Source organism: Schistocerca americana, chromosome 4, assembly GCF_021461395.2.
Source record: "Schistocerca americana isolate TAMUIC-IGC-003095 chromosome 4, iqSchAmer2.1, whole genome shotgun sequence".
In the NCBI taxonomy this organism is placed as follows: domain Eukaryota; kingdom Metazoa; phylum Arthropoda; class Insecta; order Orthoptera; family Acrididae; genus Schistocerca; species Schistocerca americana.
This window is the reverse complement of record NC_060122.1, coordinates 316,144,452-316,161,994: the sequence shown is the minus strand read 5'-3', so window position 1 is coordinate 316,161,994 and position 17,543 is coordinate 316,144,452. Positions and strand designations below refer to the sequence as shown.

Sequence of the window (17,543 nt, the reverse complement as noted above, 5' to 3'; positions counted from 1 at the left end):
TGGTGTGCATCGATGTCAGGTCAGGTCACAATTCATAAGTTGTTGAGAGTTTTTCTATTAGGAGTTTCCTTATACCTTGGTTTCTGACAATGGGCTCCAGTTTGTTTCTTACACCTCTCAATTGTTTTATTCCCATCACATCATTCATCATGACACCTCAAAAATCAAATGGCGAGGTGGAACAACTAGTGCATAGGTTCAAGTCCCAAACAAAAAAGTTTGCTGTGCATTCTTTGTGGGACATGTGCCATTCTTTATTTTGTGAGCACCTATTACTTCATGCCTACAGGAGAACAGAGCCCGGCTGAGTTGCCTCACACCTAGCTGCCACGAAAGCTCCTTCGACTTCTGTGGCCTGCGCTGCAACTTCCATGATCAAGTTCATCTGGCCACTTCGTGCCTGGATCGCCATTGTGGGCATTGGGGTTTGGTCGCTGGCCCAAATGGATATTGGCTCGTTATCCGCCACTGGTGATGTGTCTTTGTGACTCCGTATGGTTGATAGGCTGGTGCCGCGGCAATTTGATCAGTTACGTCCCTGCTCGCCACTTTGTTAAGCTGTGCCCTGCTCACCACCAGAAGCTATCAGTTCGCAGGTGCAGCCCCTGTCGCCACAGTCCGCCCCATGGCCCTTGCGTCGAGTCCTTCATCACCTGTTGTGGAAGTGCCCCCTTTCCATTGACTGCCTCCTCCACGAGTGATACCCTGGGGTTTCAGCTTCCGAGCACCAGGTACCAGTCTGTCTCCAGCCTTGGGTCCGCTGCTGCAGCCTGCCATCCTGGTGAGGCTGCCTCCACCGGCCCCCTAGCCATCACTGCCCCAGCCATCATCACCGGTGGGTCCAGACCCATCTCCTCCACAGTGGGACTTACCTGCTGAGGATGCTGCACAGATGATGATAACACCCTCCTCCCTGGTGCCCACCCAACACATTGTCCCACTCCTACCATCAGCGCTTTCTACTGCCATTCCAAATCTGGTGGATGTCTATCTCGTTGGGTTGCTGGCATCTCCTCCATCACACGGTACACTCTTTGCACAAGGAAGGTGTGTGCCGTATCCTGCTATTAGTGCATGTGAGTGCGCTGAGCGTAGTGTCGTATGTGTACTTAAATTGACAGCCAACTGTATCACAGTGGGCCAGGCATTAGAGGCCACCACGCAATCTACCTGCGACTCATGCTATGTACGTGCAGAGCAGTGCTGACTCACTTCCACTATGTTCTTTTAGTTTGTACCACTTACATCAGTTGTTCTGTGTATTGCTTCTGTTGCACCTTCTGTATGATTCTTTTGTCTTGTACATGTGGAGTCACAAGAGGCTTATGTCCATTATTGTTCAGAGGTTTATGAATCTAACCGTACTTGTGTTACTTGTATCGATTTTGTGTAACACTCTGTTATTACACACACATCATGTTTACATGCTACACAACTTCTGGAAGATGAAAATAAAATTTCATAAACCATTTTCACAGTCATGTTTACACATTAGTCCAACCTTGAATGTGCTAGCTCTATGAAACATAGGTTTTCAAAATGCCAGTTGTCCTGAATGAATGGTGTCTGTAAATTAATTGCCTGATTTTGTCTGTGTGAGAAGTGAGGTTATAAGTACTTTCACAATATTTTTTAATGAAGAGAGCGAACAATTTCCTCATGGATGTCATTGCACTAATGAGGAGAATGACTAGAAAAAGGGGGAGGAGGAGGAGGAGGAGGAGACTGTAAGAGACGAGATATTTAAAAAGCTTATCACCACCAATCAATGTTTTGTGACAAAAGGTCAAAAATGATCAGTGATCAAACATTATGCTAATATAACCTTTTGGAGACATGAAATGGCCAAAAAATTTCTGAATGAGTGAAGACGCATTCATACTTCTATGAACAGAATTACCAAATTTTTGTCACTAAGTACTGGCCACGACCATAATCTTTGCCCCTAAAAGACAGAGTGAGCATAGCAGTTTACAGATTAATTAATTGTGGAAGAAGTAATTTGACTGCCAGAACTACATTTCCAGAATCGTCACTTGAGTGCCTGCATGACTACTCAGAAGTGGTAACGGGAAATCTATTTTTGAGAACTGGTTTGGGATTTCCCTGTAAATATGGTAACAGAAAAGTTTACATCCTTTGCTGTATTCCAATGGTTAGTTTACAATGTGTATGAGGTTGTAAAGTCCATTACAACTACACTACCTACATGGTGGTCATCTTATGATATGGTCACAATGAATGGTTCAGTACATGCTCATTATTCCAGACAACATCCTTGTATCCTGTGATTCCACATATGTACCACTGTCATTGTCTTAACACCAAGCCCTGTACTGGCACATCACAATATGACAAACCCATTCCCTGAAAATCAATCATTCTGCCTGTTCAACTGTACTCACATGCTGCTGATGTGACATCTGAAGCTGATAAGACATACTGAGACTTGTATTTACATTCCCACTTTGTTGGATCTTCACACACTGAGCTTGGTGCAACTTTGATCTTTCTGGTCACTCAAGAGGGGCCACCACTGGACCTACGTGTGCCATCTCTCTGAAATCTTTATTCCAAATTTTTATTGTGCAGTGCCCCATATACCTCCCCAGTTTGGATTCATACATTTTTTCTGGACACTAAAGTTTTCACAAATGCTGGTGTAGATTTCATCCGCAAGTATGTGCAATCAATCAAAATATAGAGAGAGCTTGTGTTGTACAAAAGGTTGTTTTTCAACAATTCACATAGAGTATTAACAACTATTCAGTTGTATCACATGATGATAGGATTTAGCCAAAGAAACTCTATGAACTCTGTGATATTTTTATACTGTACTTATATTCACCATAGTGATATTAAAGTTAGTTTTCCTTTATTATGTAAAGCAAAATTACTGTCCAACTATTGAATTTAATCTCATGATGCAATTTATTGGATAATTTTTGTCTGTTTCCTTGTGGCAAAAATTAAATTACTGCATTACCAAGGCAGGCAATTGAGAAACAAAATACACAGATCAGTATGAGAACATGTACACATTATACACATTCTTTTATTAGTAAATTGAGACAGCAGCAAGTTCATTTTCTTGATTACAAAACTGAATTCATGACACCTCTCAAAGAATACACACCATACTTTAAAGATAACAATAATAAAGTAGAAAAATATCATACCTGGTCTGGTGTTCCAGAATTTCCAGACTTGTCGCTTGAAAGAGGAAGTTCAAATCTTGTTGTTTTTGTAATTTTTCTTACACTTAAAGATGATATAGGTGTAGAAACATATATTTTTTCTTGATTGTGGTGGTCTTTTATGTCACTGTAAGTCAATGATGTGGAATTTCTTAGAACCCCTTTCACTGGACTGGCACTTCTGAATGAAGCTGACTGCAAAGATTCAGAGATTCTGGAAATATTTACTTTCTTTGCTGTTCTCCCTGAGACATTTAACTGATAAATTTCTTCAGAGAGTCCTGTCTGAGAGACAGTTCCCACTGAATTTAGACTGTTATGAAAATTACGCTTTCTTTTCATCCCCCTAACTATTGGGCGTTTAAATGATGTCAAGCGATTCACAGGGGGAGTGCCATTTTGATATGCCAACTGTGCAATTATGTCATTTTCTTTATCTTTCCTTGTTGAATCAACATTGGTACTGTCAAATGTATTACTACTGCAAGTATGATATGAATCACTTGTGTTTGAACCACTCTCACTTAAACAAGATTTGTAGTCCATGGGCGAAAATGGTTTTATTCCGGATAAGCGAGTGTTGTTCAGATCTGCTGAAGGAGAAACTCCATTAATAATTTTTATTTTATTTTCTTCTTTGGTTGTGTTTAATATTTTATTTTTTGGTTTGAATACTTGATCTGCAATAAGAAAACACACAATTGAATTAATCCTTTACTAATAGTGTTATTATATTACCAAAAGGAAAATTCACTTGAAAAATGGCAAAATTACACAAGACAAATGGCAGCCCATCACTTACATTCACGAGGCAAAAAATGAGGAACTCAGATTCTAGGGCGAGATGGACCATTCTGTGGTTATAATGAGGGAAAACAAGGATGATGGTTTGCTTCAATAAGAATTAAACCATGTGTGCAATCAGATAATAGGGCTGAAAGGTGGATTTTAAATACAGGCTATGTATTGGACAAAAACAAGATGAGTTAAGCACTAAGCACTCATCAGTTCGTAATTCAAGGAGGGATTAGAGGAAAGATTGACTGCAACCAGAGACAGGAAATTTTAAGATGATGCCCTTTATTAGTAATTCCCAACGTTAAGCAGGACTGAAGAACAAGAATGTATGACAGGTGTTTGGTTACACTTAGTCATGTATGTGGAATGAGTGTAGTTATTGACATACAAGCTTAGGGAATGTGATGAGTGTGGTAAAAATAGGAGAGGTGAGAGACTGGTGAAAATGGTAGTATAACAGAGAAACTGGAGAACAAGATGAAGAGACTCTCCATACAGACAAAAGGTTGCTGGAAGAATGTGCAAAACATAATTGACAATAAATTAGTTTTGCAACAACAACAAAAGGAAAAGAAGGTAGATTAGAGTTTAATGCTCTGTTGACAACAAAGTCATTAAAGACGGGGCACCAGTTTGGTTTAGGGAAGGATGGGACAAGAAATTCATTGTACAGGTACTCTTTTCAAACCAACTATTCTTCATTTACCTTAAGCAATTTAGAAAAATCACAGAAAATCTAAACCTGGATAAATGGATGGGAATTTTAACAGCAGTTCTCCTAAAGGCAAGTCTGGTGTCTTAGCAAACCTTACAACAAAAGATAGTTGATAAATACATTGAAAAGATGGGTGAAAAATAAATAGGACTGCAAAAAGATTGGTGAAGAGTGTTAAATGGAGAGTTGCTCATAGGAAAAAAAAGAAGACCACAGGTCACAGAGCAAATATTGCTGAAAAAGGAAAAAATAATCACTAGATTGAGAAAGAGAGATCACCAGGTAGACGAAATGACACCACCAGGTAGACGAAATGACACCACCAGGTAGACGAAATGACACCACCAGGTAGACGAAATGACACCACCAGGTAGACGAAATGACACCACCAGGTAGACGAAATGACACCACCAGGTAGACGAAATGACACCACCAGGTAGAGGAAATGACACCACCAGGTAGAGGAAATGACACCACCAGGTAGAGGAAATGACACCACCAGGTAGAGGAAATGACACCACCAGGTAGAGGAAATGACACCACCAGGTAGAGGAAATGACATCACCAGGTAGAGGAAATGATATCACCAGGTAGAGGAAAGAGATTGCTAAGACTGCCTCCATGTGTTCTCACTACAGATAGAGGAAACGATATCACCAGATAGAGGAAACGATATCACCAGATAGAGGAAACGATATCACCAGATAGAGGAAACGATGTCACCAGATAGAGGAAACGATGTCACCAGATAGAGGAAACGATGTCACCAGATAGAGGAAACGATGTCACCAGATAGAGGAAACGATGTCACCAGATAGAGGAAACGATGTCACCAGATAGAGGAAACGATGTCACCAGATAGAGGAAACGATGTCACCAGATAGAGGAAACGATGTCACCAGATAGAGGAAACGATGTCACCAGATAGAGGAAACGATGTCACCAGATAGAGGAAACGATGTCACCAGATAGAGGAAACGATGTCACCAGATAGAGGAAACGATGTCACCAGATAGAGGAAACGATGTCACCAGATAGAGGAAACGATGTCACCAGATAGAGGAAACGATGTCACCAGATAGAGGAAACGATGTCACCAGATAGAGGAAACGATGTCACCAGATAGAGGAAACGATGTCACCAGATAGAGGAAACGATGTCACCAGATAGAGGAAACGATGTCACCAGATAGAGGAAACGATGTCACCAGATAGAGGAAATAATATCACTAAATAGAGGAAAGAGATTGCTAAGACCGTCCATTTGTTCTCACTACAGGTAAATCTCTCTCGTTCTGGGGTCTGAGTGACATGCCCCTCAGTACAACCTATCCCTCCTTTCTCCATGTGGAAGGAGAAACAGTTCTTAAAGCTAGGTACATTTTTTCCTACCTCTGGATGTATATATCAGCTGTGCTTTGAATTCTGCCTCCTAAAAAAGGTAATGCTCAGCCATTCTTCCCCCTTAAACTTTTTCATGTTAACCACACAATATCTCATTTTTGTGCAAAGTGTAGCAAAAGTAATGACCACACAGTAGTCCTACACTGTTTCCTCCATTATAGGTGTTTTGCCATGCATAATGAAGTTTGTAGAGGCTACCTTGGAGATATAAAGGACACAGAGCATGAGATCATATGCCTACTGGTGAGTATCTGAGTTGTAGTAGCCCATGGGATACTAGACACAAAGAGAATAAAAATGTGTTCTATTAGCTAAGAACATCATCTGATTCTACATATTTTTCAATAACAGAGCAGAAAGTTCTACTTTAGAATACTATGATTTCATACCATACTAAGATTTCATACCATACTATGATTACAACATGTACCATGCCTAAAATTATAGGGTGAGGTAATATCAAGATTTAGCAGCACCTGTCCACAGCAGATGTAGTTGGTATCAGATAGAACTAGTGGATACATCATTTCCAGTTCAGAGATTAGCCATCACTTACTCCAGTTCTTAATGCCCATTGACTGCTTTTTCTTCAAGGATAACTTAAGTAGTTATTTCAAAATAGTTCAGCAAATAGGATGAAACTGAAAAAATATCTGTGAAGCAATATATACACTGTGTTTCAAAATGAATAGGCTTTGTAGCATTTATTACATTCAACTTACAATAATAAATAATACATCAAGTAAGAGGGCAACTCGTACAGTTTTTCTTACAAGTGTTCAATGTGAGCACTATTCATCACACATAAGAGTTGATAGGCGAGTTCTTCCCAAACCTTGATCAGAGTGTTTGGAGTAATTGTTGCAACAACATTTCTAAAGTCAAGTACATCAGCTGGTAGTGGAGGAAGCACATATGCTTGATCCTTTATGAACCCACAAAGGTAAAAATTGAATGGTATCAGGTCATGCGTGAATGTGGAAGTCATGCAAACAACCTCTCTCATCTGGCCTCTTGCAGACAGTCCAGCCATCAGGTACAGCAACGGTTAACCAATCACATACGGAGTGATGCCAGTGAGGCAGTGCAGTATCTTGCTGCCGAATGAAGTTCTGTGGTTCAGCTTCTTCCAATTGAGGAAACAGCCATAGTTCTCACACATTAAGCTAAGAAACACCAGTTACAATTACTTCAGCAAGAAATAACGGCAGGTAAACTTTCTCCCAGGATATGGCACAGAAAACAATCAATTTAGGGAAGCCTTGTTGCAACTGTACCATGCGGATCTGCTGACCCCTAAATGTACACGTTGTGTGTCTTCATGTTTCCACTTATGTGAAATTTCAATTCTTCACTGATCCCACAAGTCTTCATCGTCATGCAGCAACATTTCAATTGCAAACTTGGCACGTAAACTGTAGTCTGTAAGAGCAAACGGTAAGGACACAGTTGTAAGCGTCTCCTTAAAAGTCTCCACATACATGCCACTGAATTGCTAATTCATGACTAGCCTTCTGAACTCATTTCCTGGGACTGTGTGCGAAAAATTCTCACTTGTTCAACACATTCTTCAGGCATTCTTGGCTGTTCCATATTAAATGAAATATAGCATATTCCAGGTAAAAAACTCTTTGAATTGCTCTTTCATTTGATGTATTATTTATATTTTTTAGTTGAATATAATAAAAGCTACAAAGCCTTAAAAATCTGTATATTCATTTTGAAATATACAGATTTCAACTGTATGTCATATACAACACAGATAAAGTGTATTCCAAGTGGTTAAGGATGTGGTTTTAAAATGAGAACAGTTATTTATCAACCTTTAATGTTAATTTCATGGTGGTATGATTAGAATGCAAAGCTCTTTTGTATACTTAAAATACAATGATAAGCTAAAACACGATGACCACCCCTTTAACTGCATGTTGGTCCACTTTCAGAACACAATACAGACTCAATTATGCATGACATGATTCAACAAGTCCTTGGTAGGTTTATGGAAGTGTGTGGCTCCAGATCTCTACAAAAACGTTACACAATTCCTCTAAATTGCAGAACAGAGATTTGTGGGCATGGAACTGCTGCCAAATGTTTTCCATTGGATTCAGCTCAGGCAAGTTCAGTGGGCAAGACATCACCACGAGTTTACAATAATGCTCCTGAAACCATTGTACCAAGCTTCTGGACTTGCAACACACAGCTATTCTGCTGGAACATGCAGTCCGTCTTATGTAAGACACCAAGCATGAAGTGATGCAGGTGGTCTGCAATAATGTTCACACTGTCCACAGCTGTAATTGTGCCTTTGATTACCAACATAGGTCTCATGGAAACCCAGGTCAACATCACCCACAGTATAAAACTGCATCCACTAGCCTGTGACTGTGGCACATTGTATGTTTCAAGCAGCCATTTACTTGGATGACAATGCATCCAGACATGATAACTGACCTAGTTTAACAAGAAATAATTCATCCCACCAGTCAGCACATTTCCATTGATCCATGGTCTGATCTCTATGATTCCATGCCTGCTGCAATCATAAATGACAACACTGTTGGTTCAACATGGGAACATGTGGGAGCTGTCAGCTGTGAAATCACATTTTCAGCAATATGGGCTGAACGGCAAGCTCTGAAACACTTATGCCTGCACAAGCATTGTGCTCAGTCATCAGATCTACCAAAGGTAGCAACATATCCTGCTTTACAGATTGGGCAAGTCTTTGACCTCCACGTTCTTTGATTAAAGCATGGACATCTAACACCTTTTTGCCTATTTGTGGTATCATTGTTCTTCAACCACTTACAAACAGCTGACCAGCTTTGCTGTTTCCTAGATACTCATTCCCATGTTAGGCCGTACCAATCTGCCCTTTGTCAAGTCACTTGTGTCATGAGAACCTCTTATTGTTGCTAGAATGATTCCTCCATCTCTGCTCTGCTTATATGCAGGGTGATTGTAATTAAAGTTTAACTTTCAAAACACGTCAGAATGACGTCAAATTGCAACAGAATATTATCAAAGAAGGGGGAAAACGGATGGCAGGAGAAAAAAAAACAAGTGTGATAACTGATCAATAGATGGCGCTGTATGTGTCAGAATATGTAAATGAAAACACCTGTCCATGCGCACGACCTATTTAAGTTGCTATAAACACACCGGTTACACAGTTTTTCCATCTTTACCACCTGTGACATTTGCCATGACTGTCTCAATGAAGGATTGCACTCTGCTTGTAAAGCTGTATTAGAAGAATGATTACTGTGCACAAGTCACTCTGCAGAAGTTCTGTAAACTGAAGGGTTTGAAAAAAGCCGTTGGTCTGATGACTGCCGTGGGTCTGGAGAAAATTATTCAGAAAGACTCTTTTGGTGCGCAACCTGGTAGAGGGAGGAAACAAATTGATTTGACTCAGTGGAAGCAGTAGCCACAGCAATGCAGGAGGAGATGAGAGGTGGTGTGCAAACATGTGAATTGCCCAAACATTGGACATACCCGTGAGCATGGTGCGTAAGATCCTACGAAACATCCTTCTTTGCTATCCATGCAAAATTACCCATGTGCACGAGTTGCTGCCTGTTGACCTGCCAGCAAGAGAGACCTTTGCTTTAGAATTTCTTGCTCTCATGGAAGTGGACAATGACTGGCCGTGGAAGATTTTGTGGACAGACAAAACCCACTCCCATCTCACAGGATAAGTCAATACACAGAACTGTCGAATTTGGGCAATGGAAAATCCACATGCAAATCAACCAGCACAACTTCATCCTGAAAATGTCACTGTGTGGTGCGGGTTTACGGAATCATTTATCATAGGGTCAAATTTTTTCAAAGAGACAGGTGCTTCTGGTCCTGTTACCTGTACCATCACTGGTAAGTGCTATGAGTGTCTACTGCAAAACCACGTCATTCCAGCTCTCCAACAGTGTGGTTGTGTAGATGGGGTCATTTTCACGCAAGATGGTGCACCTCCACACATTGAAAATCCAATTAAGCAGCTACTGAAGCACCATTTCGGAGATGCTGGAATTATCAGTCGTCATGTCCCTACAGCCTGGCTGTCCCGATCACCTGACCTTAATCTGTATGACTTCTGGCTGTGGGGCTATGTAGAAGATGATGTGTTAAGTGTTCTGATTGCAAACTTAGCTGCACTGAAGGCATACATTGCACAACACATTCTGAATGTGACTCCAGAAACACTTCGATCAGTTGTGGAACATGCTGTTTCTCGATTTCAACTTGTTGCAGAAAATGGTGGACAGCATATTGAACATGTTTTGCACAGAGAAAAAGAAATTAATAAACCGATTTGATTTTGATTAATGCTTTTTATGCAGTTTTTGGCCTCAGGACAATTAAAAACCAATTTTTCCGACCCAATGCAATATGACCTTGCTGTGGTGGATGGGCTTATGTAGCTCATGCACACTGATTAGTACAGTTTAACGTCAAATGTACACCTTAGGCATTTCTGTATGATTCATTTGTAATTTGTAGTCGACTACTATTAAATTATGGTGCTTATAGCACCGTCTATCGCTAAAGTTTGTAACTATTTATTTTTCTACTGCCATACATTTTCCCCCTTCTCCAATAATATTCTGTTGCAATTTGACATCATTCTGAGCAGTGGTGTTATTTCTACAGTGGTTTGAAAGTTAAACTTTAATTATAATCACCTTACTACATCATCTGCCTGCTACACCACCATGTGTTCATCGGTCTCAACATCTGTGGCCAGAAGGTATTGGTTCAGTGTATATTCATTATATTATGGTAATTTTTCTGCTACAGGCATACCAAGAGCAATTGTAATATTTCACAGCTTCATACTTAATCAACACACGTAATATGATTCTTACTAGAGCAATCTCTAAGAGCTGATACACTCTCAAAGGTCTTCTGAGATGATACAGTTTCTTCTCGCATGTAGTGATATTTCTCGGAACCCTAAAAACAAAGGAAATAACACAAACAAACCACAATATTACAGTGAATTAACAGTATGAATAATAGTGTTAGAGATAGTATATAAGATATTGCTGATATCAAAAAGTCAAGATTTTTGCAATTTTCTTAAATGGACTTGGAAATGTTTGTAGTATAATACCATGATTGATAGCAACTGACTGGAATGACTACAACCAAGAAGACTGCAAAAAAAATGTTACAGTGCAATGCAATGATCATTTTCATATATAAAATTCAAAGCAGAAAGGATAAGTTTAAGTATGTATTGCCGCAAAAATCACATCTATTTAAAATAAAAGTACAAAGTTCACATCAATTATAATATTTTAAATAGGGAAGGCAAAACTACTAACTAGTCACCAAAGCACAAATTTAGTTTTTGAAATTTAAAGCAAGGATACAGGAAAAGAAAAGAAATTTACAAGGGGAAGTGGAAGAACAAACAAGAAAAAGAAAGGGCAATAAACATGAGTTAAATCAAAGAAAAGTTAATCCAAGAAAGACGTTAGCTGCTTAAACAATCCAGAATAATGAGTTAAGGGCCTGAACTTTTGACATGTAGCAACAAACACTTATTTTATTTTAATTTGATTTCTTTTTTCTATTTAGACAATATTGTTCTGGACTGTAGGCTGTGTCATGTTACAAAATGGTGTATCAACTTTTTGGCCACTATTGCAAGTGGCTTTCACCAGTACAACTAGAACCATGCAAATTAATATACAATTTTTGCTCCTTCCCCTTAATTCCTTAAAAAGATCATAAATAAAATTTTTAATCTGACTGCATGTTGGGAGTAGAGATGGAGGGAGCTCATAATCCTCACTTGATTTAATTTGAGATGGAATTTTAATGGTTCATGTTGGGGAATCCAGAGATAGCTACTTCTGTGACTTGCTGCTCCTCTCACTGTGTCTAGTGTAATTGGGATGGTTATACATCATGTGCTTACTGCAAAGATGTTTTCAATCAGGTATGATGTTGCTACCTACTAACCAGGAGTATCTTTTGGAAATTTACTATGCCCACAAAGGTCTATGAACTTTTAGATGTTTTTTCTATTAGAAATGAAAACATTCTTTCTAGTCGCATCAATCATTTCATACTGTATACAAGCAATTTAATGTTTTAGAGAAATTAAAATGAAGAAACATATGTTCACAAAAAACAACGTTAACATCAGAATGATTTCTCATCAAATAACATATTGGCTTATTTGTGTGTGTGGGGGGGGGGGGGGGGGGGGGGCACACATGGGGGCTGGGGGGCGGGGGAGGGGGGGGGGGGGTAGCGGACCCCGTAAATTGGTGAGGGGCGGCAGCAGACCGCAGGGAGGCAATGGACCGACAGTGTAGGAGCCGGTAGGGGAGGGGGGGGGGGGGGGATGAGCGGGAGGTGGGGGTGGCGGACTGGGGGATGTTGTGCACAAACCGGGGGCGGGAGGGTGGGAGGGCCGTGGATCAGGAAGGGGTGCCGTGGACCGGGGTGAGGGGGGGGGGGGTGGAGAGGATGGGGGGGGGGGGGGGGGGTTATGGGAGTTTTCGAGGGAAGAGTAGGAAGCAGGTTTTGGAGAAGAGGGTAGGAAAAGGAGGTTTCGAGGGGAGGGTAGGAGGGGTTGTTTGGGTTAAGTTTTGGTGGGGGTAAGAGGGAAAGTGTGAGGATGATGAGGGTGAGGATGAGGGGAAACACAATCTTACACGAGCACACTGTTCAGCATCACCACCAGCCAGATCAATTAAAAGACAGAAATATCTAGAAGTGACACCTGTTGCTGTTCAGGGATAAACTGTGTGCATATGTCTGTAATGACATACATATAGCTGAATAACTGTCTCAATGAGAAAGGTTGACCCCACAAAAGCAATGTACCAGGAACTTACAAATGAAAGGCGTGATGTAAGTGAAAGGAGTTGGCCAGGTGTCCTCTTAGATAATGTCGCGACGCTGACACTATCAGGAGAATCTTTCAGTAGATCTGATACTTCCAAATCTGAAAACAAATCAAACGAATATTTTATGCACAAAATAATTTCAATCATGTATATCATTGCTCAATGGGAAAACTGTCTTAAATAAATGAAATGCATGAAACAAGTGATGGGTGTTCCTCTCTGAAGGAATCAAATTTCCTGGGACTAACGTAAGCATTTTGTATGTCTACATTTCAATAATTTTTTCCTGTAGTAACCATCACTTATACAGAACGAAAAATGCAAAACATCTTTTCCTTTAATTAATATATCTTCCAACATCAGTACTCACATGTGCTAATAGTAAAAAGCTTGTCTCAAATATGTAACCAGTTTTTATCACAGCTACAAGGAAGATGAAGGGTTCAGTTCCACTCTACTGGGAACAGTGAAGTTACACCAATCATTTCAGAATTATATATTTGTACACAAAACTATTTAAACACTTATCTTAGGGTTAGGGTTGTTTGGGGGAAGAGACCAAACAGCGAGGTCATCGGTCTCATCGGAGTAGGGAAGGATGGGGAACGAAGTCGGCCGTGCCCTTTCAAAGGAACCATCCCAGCATTTGCCTAGAGCGATTTAGGGAAATCACGGAAAACCTAAATCAGGATGGCTGGACGCGGGATTGAACCGTCGTCCTCCCGAATGCGAGTCCAGTGTGCTACCACTGCGCCACCTCGCTCGGTCACTTATCTTAGTCAATGTTTATCTCCCCAACTTTGCACTTAAAATATGTAAACAAGGTAGCGCGTGTGAGTGTGTAAAAAAGGAGGCAAAGGCATGTCTGTTTTCAAGTTTTACAAACAATAATGCCAGTTGTCACATTTGTTTGTGTGTGTACTGACATTACTAAATACATTCTTTCACCTCCTGAAGGTAAACACTGGTCAGATATTATGTCTCATGATTTTAACAGTTTCCTCAAGTGAATTTTCCCTTTCATTCAATATCTGTTCTTTTACAGTTCTTATAAATCAGAGTTAATTCCACAGTGTGTACAACATATAATCTAACAGTAATTCAGTCAATGTCTGGGCCACTATGTGCTTAGAGTGGTCAGAATCTTTTCAAATACAGGGGGTTGCCTATTTCAATATTTCTCATTTGAGACTGTCATCAGCAGTCCGTGCTAGTTAGTTAGTTATGTGTTCCATAGATCATCTGACTAGTCCTTTTATCAAAATAATATGGAACCATTTAGTTTATGCGATGTACACATGTTTATGGGCTATAAACATGATGCGGTTAACATTAATGAACACACAATTTTTTAGTCCTACTCGTGCAACTTCACATAGGAACTTTTTTTTTCAGGCTACCACTTTTTAAATAGAAATTCGCCTGTTGAACAGGACAAGTTGTTCAGGAGAAATGTCTAGGTTAGATTTAAGACTTGCTTTTCTACCCATCAGACCTTTCATGTCACTGGGCAAGTGATCAAAAAAATTTTGTTGGTGCATGTTGAATATCTTTCTGAGTCACTGACAGCTTCAATAATGAGTAATAAATGTAATTTTTTCCTCTAGTGCTGTAGGTATGGACATCACTGCTCTTCTCAAGTTGTGATGAATCAGTTATGATGAGTTTCATTAGCAAATATATGTATTGTGGCAGTGCAGATACAATGCCTCACTCCTTGGAGAGGTACCTACATGATAACCACAAGTAAACATCACTTATTATTCTTACTACCCACTTTTGTGTAATTCGCACTTCGTAAGTTTTGAGTTACACCACAAAATTATTCCTCAAAACTCTGAGTGGAAAAAATGCAAAATATGTAAGGACAGACAAAAAAATCTATTCAGCAAGCAGTGGCAGGAGAACACACATGTAAAAGGTATTACATATGCAAGCTTTCAGAGCCAGTGGCTCCTCGTCCCAGCAGATGGGTTGAAGGGGAAGTAAGAGGGGGTAGAGGAAAAGGTCTGATGAGGTTTAGGAAAAGGGGTAGAGATCAGAAAAGTCACCCAAAACCCTGGGTCAGGGGAGACTTACCAGACGGGGTGAAAAGGAAAGACTGACTGTTGGTGACTGCACTGGGCGAGATCTGAAAACCTGAGAGAGTAAAACTCGAAGACAGGGCAATAAGTAAGACAGAGATTCAAATCTGCAACTAAACTGCTCAAAGATGATCAAGAAAAGGCTATGCTGTGTAGTGAATCATAAACTCCTTTTCCTAAACCTCACCAGTCGTTTTTCTTCACCCCTGTTCCATCCCCTTCAACCCTTCTGCCACAAGAAGGACACATTGGCTCCAAAAGCTTGCATACAAATACCTTTTGTATGTGTGTTCTCCTGCCCATGCTTGGTGAGAAGATTTTTTTATCTACCCTATTACGTTTCCAAACATAGATTATTTTCATTGATAAAATATGTAAGGAGGTTGATTTGTTTGTTTCCAAGACTAACAATCATATAAAGAGCAAAAGTAGCTGAACTTAACTGCTAGAAAAGCTCAGTAATATGCTTCTTCCACAACAAGTTTTCATCAATGTGGGTACCCAAAAATTTCGAGCATTCTACCCTATTTATTGTCTCCTGGCCATGTGTTGGTATTACTATTTGTTGCATGGAGTTAAATACAGAGTATTTTCTCAAAATTTAGGGGCAGTTCATTTTCAGGGAACAATAATTCTTTGAAAAACATCATTAACTTCAATGTGGTACCAGATCCACATGTGCAATGCACTTTCCACACTTTGACCGCTGGCAGCATTTTGGCAAATTTTTCTTTTTGATGTTGACTTTTTTCTTTTTTCTTTCATATTATTTTAAAAAAATGAAGCTTGTATATCTGATCAAGCACCAAACTGTAAAAACTGGTTTTAATCTGATAAATATAGTGTGGTCAGATATGACATACAGGGACCATTTTAAGCTTAAGATGCACTAGAAGTTTTATATGGCCATGGGCATCATTCTTGATGCACACTCCTACTTCCGAGGAAGCCGATATTGGCAAATAGGAACTCCAACTACATGTTACATAACTGCCTTAATCATTAAAATAAAACACTTTCATTGTTACACATTTGCGCATTGCAAAAGAACAGTCGATAAAATGAAATTCTGAGGACAAATCTGGCATTTCAATGCTAACTGTTTGCTATGTTTGATAGCACGTTTTCGCTCACCTGCTTTGGAGAGTTTCTACTAACAGCTGTTACGTCGTCGTCTCACAGTGGCTTCAAACAGTTTGTGATTCCCTTTCATAGTTGTCTCCTGAACATTGTCAATGAAAGCAATGATAACAATTTTTGCCTTGTGATTTGAACATACAAAGTATGAACATTTATGAGAGTAATATCAAATAGTAATTCAAAGGCCACTTTGCAGTACCACTTCGCTGACCACCTCAAGCATGAGCCATAGGTTTTTATCTGGAAGATCAATGAAGGGCTAGACTGCATTTTAATCCACAATGTAATTCAGTATTTTTTTTTTTTTTTTTTTTTTTTTTTTTTTTTTTTTTTTTTTTTTTTTGCTTCACCCCTTCTTGTTTCCACTGCCGCAAGCCCAAGTTTGTGTTTAGTTGTCAAAAAAATGACATTCATCTAGTCACGCATCTTTCTGACAACCACCTTTGTGTTGTTTTCCGCAACCACCATTTCCCCCTTCTCAACACTTTTGTAATTATAGTTTTAAGATTTCCCCTTCTTTTTTCACAGAAGTGTTCGTATCTATGAATCTATGAACAAATAACGGAAACTCCAGGTTCAAATATCAACAATGTAGGTAAAGATAGATTGCTACTTACCATATAGATGACACTATAAGTAGCAGACAAGCACAATTAAAAGACACTTTCACATAAGCTTTTGGCCACAACCTTCATCAGAAAAAGAAAGACAAACATACACCATTCATTCACAAAAGCAAGCACATCTCATGCACACATCACAACTAACTACAGGAATTAGCAGTCATGTGTGCCTGAGGCATACTTGCTTGTGTGAATGAATGGTATGTGTTCCTCTCGCTTTTTCTGATGAAGGCTGTGGCCGAAAGATTATGTGCAAGTGTCTTTTAATTGTGCCTATCTGCAACTTAACATGTGACCTTTATGGTAAGTAGCAATCTATCTTTTCCTATATTGCTGAATGTATGAACATCTTCCTCACATAGTCCAACCACTACACACATACTTTGCACTTTTCACCTAGCACCTATCATGGTAAACTGAAACGCATCACATATCATGAACTATCTCATGAAAATGCCTTTTCCAAGTTGTAAGAAGTTCCCGCAATAGACTAATACTGCTTCATTATTCACTTCACAACAGTAAATGAACTAATTGAGAGCAAAACATAAGAGCAACTATGTAATGCTGCTACACTGCTGTAGGGCCTACAAATTATTATTATTATTATTATTATTATTATTGTTATTGTATCTTTCTTTTCTCAGACATTATGCCTGGTCAAAAATGGAAAGTGACGCGGACCTTGATCAAGCGTGACTTCCTTTTAAC

General features: G+C 39.6%; 1 protein-coding gene across 2 annotated transcripts in view; it reads right to left on the bottom strand.

Annotated features, from left to right (window-relative positions):
- The window catches only part of LOC124613121 (serine/threonine-protein kinase greatwall), a 114,755-nt gene that overhangs the window by 41,631 nt on the left and 55,581 nt on the right, over positions 1 to 17,543 (bottom strand). Inside the window, exons 6-8 of one of the 2 annotated variants that reach the window (XM_047141734.1) lie at positions 12,974 to 13,083; positions 10,985 to 11,072; positions 3,180 to 3,877 (exon numbers count right to left, since the gene is read on the bottom strand). In XM_047141734.1, the coding sequence (XP_046997690.1) occupies positions 3,180 to 3,877; positions 10,985 to 11,072; positions 12,974 to 13,083 (896 nt within the window). The remainder of the gene's footprint in view (positions 1 to 3,179; positions 3,878 to 10,984; positions 11,073 to 12,973; positions 13,084 to 17,543) is intronic. The other variant, XM_047141735.1, reaches the window with a different exon arrangement.